General features: G+C 50.4%; 2 protein-coding genes across 2 annotated transcripts in view; one reads left to right on the forward strand and one right to left on the reverse strand.

Annotated features, from left to right (window-relative positions):
* RYR1 (ryanodine receptor 1) overlaps positions 1-7,478 on the forward strand; it is a 148,656-nt gene extending 141,178 nt beyond the window's left edge. Inside the window, exons 98-103 of the mRNA XM_054540360.2 lie at positions 230-364; positions 4,565-4,721; positions 5,546-5,610; positions 5,699-5,799; positions 6,146-6,197; positions 6,941-7,478. Of these exons, the coding sequence (XP_054396335.2) occupies positions 230-364; positions 4,565-4,721; positions 5,546-5,610; positions 5,699-5,799; positions 6,146-6,197; positions 6,941-7,036 (606 nt within the window). The 3' untranslated portion in view covers positions 7,037-7,478. The remainder of the gene's footprint in view (positions 1-229; positions 365-4,564; positions 4,722-5,545; positions 5,611-5,698; positions 5,800-6,145; positions 6,198-6,940) is intronic.
* Positions 7,257-12,397, reverse strand: part of MAP4K1 (mitogen-activated protein kinase kinase kinase kinase 1) — a 30,267-nt gene continuing 25,126 nt past the window's right edge. The window contains exon 31 of the mRNA XM_024237026.3: positions 7,257-7,433. Coding sequence (XP_024092794.3) covers positions 7,364-7,433 — 70 coding nt within the window. The 3' untranslated portion in view covers positions 7,257-7,363. The remainder of the gene's footprint in view (positions 7,434-12,397) is intronic.

Here is a 12,397-nt window from a genome sequence, read left to right on the forward strand (position 1 = left end):
CCTGGCTGTGGGGTGTGGGCCGGCAGGGACCAGCGTGGCAGTGGGTGGTGAAGGGGTGAGGGCCGGGCAGCTGGGCTGAGGAGGGGCAAGGCCAGGTGGGCTGAGCCGGGGGTGTGTGGGGCTGCAAGGTAGAGCCACAGGGACTGAACCGGGGCCAGGACCCAGAATGGGCAGGGCAGGGGGAGGGCAAGCCCAGGGCGGAGCTGACCTGGCCCCATCCTGCCCGCAGCTGGTGATGACCGTGGGCCTTCTGGCGGTGGTCGTCTACCTGTACACCGTGGTGGCCTTCAACTTCTTCCGCAAGTTCTACAACAAGAGCGAGGATGAGGATGAACCTGACATGAAGTGTGATGACATGATGACGGTGAGCCCCTCCCCCAGCACTCTGGGACCCTTCCTTCTCGCATCTGTTGAAGGAGTTAATAATGGTACCTCCAGGCCGGGCGTGGTGCCTCCAGCCTGCAATCCCAGCGCGTTGGGAGGCCGAGGCGGGAGGATTACTTGAGTTCAGGAGTTGGAAACCAGCCTGGGCAACAAGGCAAAAATCTTGTCTGTATAAAAAAAATTTAAACATTAGCTGGGTGTTGTGTTGTGTGCCTAGAGGCTAAGGCAAGAGGATCACTTGGGCCCAGCAGTTTGAGGCTTCAGTGAGCTACGAACGGACCACTACACTCCATCCTGGTAGACAGACGGAGGTCCTATCTCTAAAAAATGAAAATAGTACCTACAGTTTGGCGAGCTGATGCATGCCAGGCACATTTTTTTTTTGAGATGGAGTCTCACTGTGTCACCAGGCTAGAGTGCAGTGGCGCAATCTCAGCTCACTGCAACCTCCGCCTCCCGGATTCAAGTGATTCTTCTACCTCAGCCTCCCAAGTAGCTGGGACTACAGGCGCGTGCCACCACACCCAGATACTTTTTGTATTCTTAATTTTCTTTCTTTTTTTTTTTGAGACAGAGTCTGGCCCAGGCTGGAGTGCAGTGGCGTGATCTCAGCTCACTGCAAGCTCCGCCTCCCGGGTTCATGCCATTCTCCTGCCTCTGCCTCCCGAGTAGCTGGGACAACAGGCGCCCGCCACCACGCCTGGAAAATTTTTTGTATTTTTAGTAGAGCCGGGGTTTCACCATGTTAGCCAGGATAGTCTTGATCTCCTGACCTGGTGATCCGCTTGCCTGGGCCTCCCAAAGTGCTGGGATTACAGGCATGAGCCACTGTGCCCGGCCAATTTTTGTATTCTTAGTAGAGACGGAGTTTCACCATGTTGGCCAGGATGGTCTCCATCTCTGCCTGTGCCCTCGTGATCTGCCCACCTCGGCCTCCCAAAGTGCTGGGATTACAGGCATGAGCCACCGCACTTGGCCATGTCAGGTACTTTGAACAGTGCCAGGCATATATGAGTGCTCCGCACCTCTTGGCCATTGTTTCAGTATTATTTGAGCTGAGGTTTTTTGTTGTTGTTGTTCCTGAGATGGAGTCTCGCTGTATCACCCAGGCTGGAGTGCAGTGACATGACCTCAGCTGACTGCAACCTCTGTCTCTCAGGTTCAAGTGATTCTCCTGCCTCAGCCTCCTGAGTAGCTGGGATTACAGGCACACACTACCACACCCAGCTGATTTTTGTATTTTTAGTAGAGATGGGGTGGTCTCACAATGTTGGCCAGGCTTGTCTCGAACTCCTGACCTCAAATGATCCACCCACCTCGGCCTCCCAAAATGCTGGGATTACAGATGTGAGCAACCGCACCTGGCCTTATTTGAGCTTTTCAAACTATAATTATTGGAAAGGTACTCAGGGAGCATGCCCCTGCCGCTTGTGAGCCGTGTGATTTTTGGGCAGGCTACTCAACCTCCTCCCTATGCCCTGGGGGCCTCACCTGTAAAATGAGAGTGTAATAGTAGTTGCTTTTAGGACTAATAGGTGCTCCCTGGCTATCGAAGACTTAAAAGACTTAGACCAGTGCCTTGCACGGTGACTCACACCTGTAATCCCAGCACTTTGGGGGGCCGAGGCGGGCAGATCACCTGAGGTCGGGAGTTTGAGACCGGCCTGACCAACATGGAGAAACCCCATATCTACTAAAAATACAAAATTAGCTGGGCATGGTGGCGCATGCCAGTAATCCCAGCTACTCGGGAGGCTGAGACAGGAGAATCACTTGAACCTGGGAGGTGGAGGTTGCCATGAGCCGAGATTGTGCCACTGCACTCCAGCCTAGGCAACAAGAGTGAAACTCCATCTCAAAAAAAAGGAAAAAAAAAAAGACTTAGACTAGTGCCTGGCACATCCTCAGGATTATATAGGTGTTAGCTTCTATCATCATTATCCACAATTAAAAGTTTCACCCAGGCCGGGCGCAGTGACTCATGTCTGTAATCTTAACGCTGTGGGGAGGCTGAGGCAAGAGGATTGCTTGAGCTTAGGAGTTTGAAGTTGCAGTGCGCTGTGATTGCGCCACTGCACTCCAGCCTGGGTAACAGATTGAGACGCTGTGTCAAGTTTAAAAAAAAGTTTCACCCAAGGTATACCCAGCGTTCAATGCACGTTTATATTTTCTCTTCTATTCTAATAATGGTGATCATAACTCAAATTGATGTGAACTTACTAGAGACACAGGCCACAATTAAAACAATCATTTCTGGGGTTTATCTCCGAAGATGTCCTGCAATCTGGCTCCGTGGGTTCCTCCCTGCTCTCAGGACAAAGTCCAGCTCCTCAACCTGACATCTGAGGCTCTTCCAGACACGACCTCGCTGCCCACAGCCTTGTTCTCATTATAGTCACTTATCTTAGTTTTTACTCCAGGATGACTGTGTTCTCTCACATCCTGGGGACACAAAAAGAACAAGTGTATGCCGGGCGCTGTGGCTCACGCTTTTAATCCCAGCACTTTGGGAGGCCAAGGCAGGTGGATCATCTGAGGTCAAGAGTTTGAGACCAGTCTGGCCAACATGGTGAAACCCAGTCTCCACTAAAAATACAAAAATTAGCGGGATGTGGTGGTGTGCGCCTATACTCCCAGCTACTTGGGAGGCTGAGGCAGGAGAATCTGTTGAACCCTGGAGGCGGAGGTTGCAGTGAGCCGAGATCACGCCATTGCACTCCAGCCTGGGCAACAAGAGCAAAACTCCATCTCAAAAAAAAAAAAAAAAAAAAAGTACGAAAATTAGCTGGGTAGGGTGACACGCACCTGTAATCCCAACTACTCAGGAGGCTGAGGCAGGAGAATCTCTTGAACTCAGTGGTGGAGGTCGCAGTGAGCCAAGATTGCACCACTGCACTCCAGCCTGGGCAACAGAGCAAGACTCTGTCTCAAAAAAAAAACAAGTGTAAAGTTGTTCCCAAGTGCCAGGTAGACCATGCTCCCTCCCCACCCCGACTCAGACCCTTCTTGTGGCTCCCCAGCCTGCTGTAGATAAAGTCGAATCACCCTGCTGTGGCTTACAAAGCCTGGGAAGGGCTGGCCCTGCCTGGGTCTAACCGCAAACCCTCTTGCTTTTTGCTTTCTAGCCGCCTGGTCCTCTTTCAGTTCCCCTAGGACTGCGTGTTTCCTCCCAATTCAAGCCCTTTGCACCTGATGTTCTCTCTGTCCCCTACCCCAGGCCCGACATACACACACACCCCATTCGCTTGATACCTCACCTTTCCACTTAAATGCCACGTCCTACAGGAAGCCCCTTGACCACGGACTGGGCCAGGGCCCACAGAGCCACGTGCCCAGGCCCTGCCTCATCTCTCTCCCTGCTCTCCTGCACAGGAGCTCTATTTTCCAGCCTTACCCAACCATTTTCAGTTCCTCACAGCAGCGAGATGTATCCTTTCTTCACTGATGGTGAGGCAGCATGTGGCTTTCTCTGCCAGGAACACTCTCTCCCACCACCCCTCCACCTAACGCCTCCTTTAGGTTTCAGCTCACACCTGCCTCCTCTTCCAGGAAGCCTCACCTGATCACCTAGGCTGGATCAGATGCCTCCAGCGGGCTGTTAAAGCTTCCAGTGCTTCCCTCAGCTCATCCCTGGTCACACTGTGCTTCCCCACCCCAGCCTCGACCCTCTGCCTGTGCCCTCCCATGCCGGCCCTCACCCCTCTTCCTGGACCCTCCCATCCTCGCCCTCACCCTTCTGCCTGTGCCCCCCTATCCTGGCCCTGACCCCTCCACCTGTGCCCCCTGCCCATCCCGGCCCTCATCCCTCCGTCTGTGCCCCCCATCCATTCCGGCCCTGACCCCTCTGCCTGTGCCTCCCTATCCTGGCCCTGACCTTTCAGCCTGTACCCTCCATCCTGGCCCTGACCCCTCTGCCTGTGCCCCCCATCCTGGCCCTGACCCCTCTGCCTGTGCCCCACACCCAACCTGGCCCTCACCCTCCGCCTGTGCCGTCGTGTCACAGCCCTGACCATTTCTGGCTGTTGGTCCCTGTCTGATGCCGTGTCTGTGAGCCCTTTGAGGGCAGGGCCCAGGGCTGTCTCAGTCGTTACCGTGTCTTCAGCCCTGCCTATCCCAGGGCCCTGGCTGGTACTCAGTGAATGTCGAATGAATGAGTGACCAGTGTGCTCCCCTCCCTCAGTGTTACCTGTTTCACATGTACGTGGGTGTCCGGGCTGGCGGAGGCATTGGGGACGAGATCGAGGACCCCGCGGGTGATGAATACGAGCTCTACAGGGTGGTCTTCGACATCACCTTCTTCTTCTTCGTCATCGTCATCCTGTTGGCCATCATCCAGGGTCAGTGCTGGGAGTGGGCGCTCAGGGCCCGGAGGCAGGCTAGCTCCATGACTAAGAATGCAGGCCCAGGATCCAGTTGGCCTGGATTCATACCCCATCTCTACCTCTTGCTACTGTGAGACCTTGGGCAAATCGCCTCTCAGGGCCTCAGTTTCTCCATCTGCAAAACGAGGGTGTCGATGGTACTAACCTCATAGGTTGTGATCAGGATTAAGTCAATTCATAGGCGCTCAGTGTCTGGCTCATGTGAGTGTTCAATAAAGGCCTGAGATACATAGATATATATATGTTTATTTATATATATGTGTTTATATATATATTTATATATATATGTGTGTGTGTGTGTGTATATATATATATATATATTTTTTTTTTTTGAGAGGGAGTCTCGCTCTGTTGCCCGGGCCAGAGTTCAGTGGTGCAATCTTGGCTCACTGCAACCTCTACCTCCCAGGTTCAAGCGATTCTCCTGCCTCAGCCTCCCAATTAGCTGGGACTACAGGCACGTGCTACCACACCCAGCTGATTTTTTTTGTTTTTTTATTGTTAGTAGCGAGGGGGGTTTCACCATGTTGGCCAGGCTGCTCTTGAACTCCTCACCTCAGATGATCCGCCCACCTCAGCCTCCCAAAGTACTGGGATTACCGGCGTGAGCCACCGCACCCGGCCAATAAAGGCCTAATATTATCTTCTTAGGAAGCAAGATTAGGGGTGAGATTAGGGAAATGGGGGATGGAGGGCAAGCCCTGGAGGTAGGTAGCTGGAGAGGGAGGAGTCTGAACCAGGTCAGAGGTGGGGCACTGACTTGCGTCCTGCCACCCCAGGTCTGATCATCGATGCTTTTGGTGAGCTCCGAGACCAACAAGAGCAAGTGAAGGAGGATATGGAAGTAGGTCATGTCTGGGGGTGGCCCAGAGGGATTACAGGATTCAGGGGGTCAAGTGGGCCTCCACTCTGATGTCTCTTGCCACTCACAGACCAAGTGCTTCATCTGCGGAATCGGCAGCGACTACTTTGATACGACACCGCATGGCTTCGAGACTCACACGCTGGAGGAGCACAACCTGGCCAATTACATGTGAGCACGGACACACTGGCCAATCAGGAGGGTGGGGGGCATGGCTGCCAATAGCCAGGGGTGGGGTACTTAGCTTTGGCCAGTTAGGAAAGGGGGTGTAGTGTCCATGTGGGCAGATTCCCTGCCAGCCAATCAGAAGGTAAGGGTGGGGCCCCACAAGATGGTTCACACCTGTATGCCCAGCACTTTGGGAGGCCAAGCGGGGAGGATTACTTGAGGCCAGGAGTTCAAGACCAGCTTGGGCAACATAGCAAGACTTCCTCTCTACTATAAATAAAAAATTAAAATAAAATAAAATAAGATAAGGGTGGTTCTGACTTGTCTCCTGTGGTCCTCTCACCCTCAGGTTTTTCCTGATGTATTTGATAAACAAGGATGAGACAGAACACACGGGTCAGGTAAGGGGGTGTTAATGGGAGGACAGTGGGCAGGACGTGGAGCCCTTTAACACAAGGCCAGTCAGTAGGTGGAAGTGAAAAGCTCCTATCAATATCAAGGCTTAGGGCTGGGGGCTGGGCACGGCGGCTCACGCCTGTAATCCCAACACTTTGGGAGGCCAAGGCAGGTGGATTACTTGAGGTCAGGAGTTCAAGACCAGCCTGGCCAACATGGTGAAATTCCGTCTCTACTAAAAATACGAAAATTAGCAGGGCATGGTTGTGCATGCCTGTAATCCCAGCTACTTGGAAAGCTGAGGTGGGAGAATCGCTTGAACCCAGGAGGCAGAAGTTGCAATGAGCCAAGATCATGCCACTGCACTCCAGCCTAGGTGACACAGCGATACTCCGTCTCAAAAAAATGGGTTTAGGCTGGGCGTCCTGGCTCACGCCTGCGATCCTAGCACTTCGGGAGGCCACAGCGGGAGAATTGCTTGAGACCAGACGTTCAAGACAGCCTAGGAACACGGCGACACCCTTTCTCTATTAAAAAATTAGCCAGGGATGGTGGTGTGCACCTGTAGTCCCAGCTACTCTGGAGACAGAGGCGGAGAATCGCTTGAGCCAGGAGGCTGTAGTGAGCTGTGATTGTCGCCACTGTACTCCAGCATGGGCAACAGAGCAACACCCTGTCTAAAAATATATATATATGTCTCAAGGGTTTGAAGATGTGACCAATGAACTATTTCTGTCCCCAATCTTAGGAGTCTTATGTCTGGAAGATGTACCAAGAGAGATGTTGGGATTTCTTCCCAGCTGGCGATTGTTTCCGCAAGCAGTACGAGGACCAGCTTAGCTGACACACCCCCAGCTGGCCCTCTACCCCCACCTCAAGTGCCTTATTCTCACAGCAAGCCCCTTATTGTCCAAGCCCCTCCCCCTAAGGCAGCTGGGGAAGAGCTGACCTAGTACTGGAAAATAAATCTGTGCTACGCCCCCCAGCATCACTGTGTTGGCCTGCTGAAATTGTGGAGGAGTGCACATCCAGAAATTGTTTCCCCCAAGAAAAACAAGATGACAGCAGAGGCTAAAGTCACGTTTATTGGGAGCTGAGGACATGCCATGACCACTAGTGTGTCTATGGGGGAGGGGGTGCAAGGACTAGTTCCCGACACCCCCCTAGGGACTCATTCCTGGATGTAGAGGTTGCTGGGAGCAGTAGGATCATCCACTGGGCGTGTCTCCACCACTACAGGCCTGTGGAAGGAAGAGATAAGTCAGTTCATTTATTCATTCATATGTTCATTGATTCATCAATTCACAAAGTAGTTAACAGAGACTGTGCCAGCCCCATGCTGAACTATAGCAGTGAACGGGCAGACACGGTCCCTGCCCTTAGGAAGCTCACATTCTAGAGAAGGAGATCAACATGAATCAGTGAATTACGTGAGCGCAAAAAAGCATGGCATGCCTGGCAGGGAAACCTAACCCAGGAGGTCAGCCCAGACTCCCCAGAGAATGGATGGTGCAGCCTGAAGGAGGGTTAGGAGGGAACTTGGTGAAAGGGCAAGGAAGAGTGTTCTGGCTGGGGAGAACAGCCTGTGCAAAGGATTTGAGGTGGGAGAAATGCTGGGACTTGGCTGGAGATGTCATGGCCTTGTGGGCTGTGGCCAGGATTGAGTCTTTATCTTGAGGCCACGGGAGGATTTTAAGCAGGGAGACAGTGACACGATCAGATTTGGATTTTAAAATGACCCTTCTGGCATGTCAAAAGGACACAGGGGCTCCTTAAAGTGGTTCCCACTGGCTAAATTTGAGACTATTTGTGCCTCAAAATAAACAATGACAAGGCCGGGCACGGTGGCTCATGCTTGTAATCCCAGCACTTTGGGAGGCGAAGGGGGGCAGATCATTTGAGGTCAGGAGTTCAAGACCAGCCTGGCCAATATGGTGAACCCCATCTCTACTAAAACTACAAAAATTATCCAGGTCCATCCTGGCTAACACGGTGAAACCCCATCTCTACTATAAATACAAAAGTTAGCCGGGCGCGATGGCAGGCACCTGTAGTCCCAGCTACTCGGGAGGCTGAGACAGGAGAATGGCGTGAACCTGGGAGCCAGAGCTTGCAGTGAGCGGAGATCACACCAGTGCACTCCAACCTGGGTGACAGAGCGAGCCTCTGTCTCAAAAAAAAAAAAAAAAAAAATTATCCAGGCATGGTGGTGCACGCCTGTAATCCCAGCTATTCGGGAGGCTGAGGCAGGAGGATCGATTGAACCTGGGAGGCAGAGGTTGCAGTGAGCTGAGATCACGCCATTGCACTCCAGCCTGGGTGACAGAGCGAGACTCCGTCTCATAAATAAATAAATAAATAAATAATGACTGTAATAGACTATAACCCACAGAATAAAAATCCATGAGACCATGCTGGTATAAAGAAAGAATGGAGAAGCCACAGCTCTTCTTTAGAGTAGAATGCCAACTAACACACACAGAAGGAAACATAGAATCAGAAAATCACCATTTATTGTTAGTAACCACCTAATAATAATAGATTCAGGGAAAAATCAATTGATTCTAAAACTAGTGGGCAGGCCAGGCACGTTGGCTCACACCTGTAATCCCAGCTACTCGGGAGGCTGAGGCAGGAGAATTGCTTGAACCTGGGAGGAGGAGGTTGCAGTGAGGCGAGATCGTGCCACCGCACTCCAGCCTGGGGGACAGAGTGAGACTCTGACTCAAAACAACAACAAAAAACAATAAAACTAGTGGGTGAAAATCTGATGAGAAGCAACATATTTACAGACTATTTACCTAGTCTCAATGAATCTCCCCCAAAAGATACTTCTTATTACAAAGAAAAACAGAGACTGGGTGCGGTGGCCCCTGCCTATAAGCCCAGCACTTTGGGAAGTCTACACAGGTGAATCTCTTGAGTCCCAGGAGTTCCAGACCAGGCTGAGTAACATGGCGAAACCCTGTCTCTACAAAAAATATGAAAATAAGCCAGGTGTAGTGGTACGCGCCTGTCGTCCCAGCTACCTGGGAGGTTGAGGTGGGAGGATTGATTGAGCCCAGGAGGTCGAGGCTGCAGTGAGCCATGATTGCGTCACTGCACGCCAGCCGGGGTGACAGAGAGAGACCCTATCTTTAAAAAAAAAAAAAAAAAAAAAGTAAAAGGGGGAAAAAGCAACTTCACAGTGGAGAGAACTGGCTGATTCTACCTTAACCAAATGATCAAAGTTAATATCACCAGTAACGGGACGAACTAGCATCGTGTACTTTCTGAAATGATGCACTGAGAAAGACATCTTTCTGCAGTATTCCTGCCCAAAATGCAGAACCTGGAAACCTCAAACACAGTCAAGGAACATTCTAGAAAACAACTTTCCTTTACTCTTGAAAAAGGCCAAAGCTCATTAAAGACAAAAGAAGTCTAAATAATTGTTCCAGGCTAAATAATAAAGAAACATGACTCCTAAGTGCAACCTTGATCTTGGACCAGAAAAAAAAAAAAAAAAAAAAAAAAAAAAAAAATATACATCGCTAGAACAACAGGTGAAATTTTTTGTTGTTGTTGTTGTTGTTTCCTCCTGAGACAGAGTCTCGCTCTGTCACCCAGCCTGGAGTGCAGTGGTGTGATCTCGGCTCACTGCAACCTCCACCTCCCGGATTCAAGTGATTCTCATGCCTCAGCCTCCCAGCTGGGATTACAGGCACGTGCCACCGCACCCAGCTAATTTTTGTATTTTTAGTAGAGGTGGGGTTTCTCCATGTTGGCCAGGCCGATCTCCAACTCCTGACCTCAAGTAATCTGCCTGCTTCAGCCTCCCAAAGTGCTGGGATGACAGGTGTGAGCCACCACACCTGGCCAACTGGTGAAATTGAGTAGGGGTATGAATTAGAAGGTTGTGATGTTTCAGTGTTGTTTCCTTGATTTTGACAGCTGTGCTGTGGTTTGTAACATTATGTCCTTGCTTTGATTCAGGAAATATACACTGAAGTATTTTAGGGGTAAATGGGCATCACGTCTGCAATTCATTCCCAAATATTCATTAAAAAATTACACACACACACACACACACACGTATACTTGTGTGTGTGGTATGTGCGCATAAGAAAGAGAAGAGGCAAGCTGGGCGTGGTGGCTCACGCCTGTAATCCCAGCACTTTGGGAGGCTGAGGCAGGCGGATCACGAGGTCAGGAGATCGAGACCATCCTGGCTAACACAGTGAAACCCCGTCTCTACTAACAATCCAAAAAAAAAAAAGAGAAGAGGCCGGGCGTGGTGGCGCATGCCTGTAATCCCAGCTACTCAGGAGGCTGAGGCAGGAGGAGTGCTTGAACCCAGGAGGGGGAGGTTGTGGTGAGCCAAAATCGTGCCATTCCACTCCAGCCTGGGCAACAAGAGCAAAACTCTGTCTCAAAAAAAGAAAAAAAAAAAGAAGAAGGCAAATGCGGTTAAAAAGATTAACATCTGGCCAGGTGCAGTGGTTCACGCCTGTAATCCCAGCACTTTGGGAGGCAGAAGTGGGTGGATCACCTGAGGTAAAGAGTTTGAGACCAGCCTAACCACCATGATGAAAGCCCATGTCTACTTAAAAAAAAAAAAAAATTAGCTGGGCGTGGTAGTGTGCAACTGTAGTCCCAGCTACTCAGGAGGTTGAGACAGGGGAATTGCCTGAAACCGGGAGGCAGAGGTTGCAGTGAGTGGAGATCCACTGCACTCCAGCCTGGGCCACAGAGCAAGACTCCATCTCAAAAAAAAAAAAAAAAAAGATTAACATCTGGCTAATCTGGATAAAAGAGAATTTTTTTGTTTTATTTTTGCAACTTCTCTGGGAGTGTGAGTTTTAAATTATGTCAAAATAGTTAAAATCGTTATTTTTAATAGTTAAAAATTTTTAATAAGATAAAAATCTAAAATAAAAATGTAGCCAGGTCCGGGCATGGTGGCTCATGCCTATAGTCCCAGCACTTTGGGAGGCCGAGGCGGGCAGATCACTTGAGGTCAGGAGTTCAAGAGCAGCCTGGACAACATGGCGAAAGCCTGTCTCTACTAAAAATACAAAAATTAGCGGGGCACAGTGGCACATGCCTGTAATCCCAGTTACTCGGGAGGCTGAGGCAGGAGAATCGCGTGAACCCAGTGAGTGGAGGTTGTGGTGAGCTGAAATCACGCCACTGCATTCCAGCCTGGGCAACAGAGCAAGACTCCATCTCAAAAAAAAAAAAAAATGCAGCCAGGTGTGGTGGCTCATGCCAGTAATCCTAACATTTTGGGAGGCCAAGGTAGGAAGACTGCTTGAGGCCAGGAGTTCAAGGGCAGCCAGGGCAACAGGGCAAGACCCCGTCTCTACAAAAAAATTAAAAAATTAGCCAGTTGTGGTGGTGTACGCCTGTGGTCCTAGCTACTCAGGAGGCTGAGGTGGGAGGATCGCTTGAGTTCAGAAGGTCAGGACTGCAGTGAGCTGTGTATGTAACACTGCACTTCAGCCTGCGCAACAGAATGAGACCTTGTCTCAAAAATGAAATAAAATTAAGGCCAGGGGCAGTGGCCTGTAATCCCAGCACTTTGGGAGGCCAAGGCAGCTGGATCACCTGAGGTCAGTAGTTTGAGACCAGCCTGGCTAACAAGGTGAAACCCCGTCTCTACTGAAAATACAAAAAATAGCCAAACATGGTGGTACACGCCTGTAAACCCAGCTACTTGGGAGGCTGAAGCATGAGAATCACTTGAACCTGGGAGGCAGAGGTTACAGTGAGCTGAGATTGTGCCACTGCACTCCAGCCTGGGCAACAGAGCGAGACTCTGTGTCAAAAATAAATTTTAAAAAAATTTTATAAATAAAAGAATTAAAATTATAAAATAAAAGAATTGGCCAGGTGCAGTGGCTCATGCATATAATCCCAGCACTTTGGGAGGCTGAGGTAGGTGGATCACCTGAGGTCAGGAGTTCGAGACCAGCCTGGCCAACATGGTGAAATGCCATCTCTACTAAAAAATATAGTATTAGCCAGGTGTGGTGGCACGTGCCTGTAATCCCAGCTACTTGGGAGGCTGAGGCAGGATTAATCGCTTGAACCTGGGAGGCAGAGGTTGCAGTGAACCAAGATCACGCCATTGCACTCCAGCCTGGGCAACAAAAGCAAAACTCCATCTCAATAAATAAATAAATAAATAAATAAAAGAATTGCTGGGCATGGTGGCACATGC

Source organism: Pongo abelii, chromosome 20 (genome assembly GCF_028885655.2).
Source record: "Pongo abelii isolate AG06213 chromosome 20, NHGRI_mPonAbe1-v2.0_pri, whole genome shotgun sequence".
In the NCBI taxonomy this organism is placed as follows: Eukaryota; Metazoa; Chordata; class Mammalia; order Primates; family Hominidae; genus Pongo; species Pongo abelii.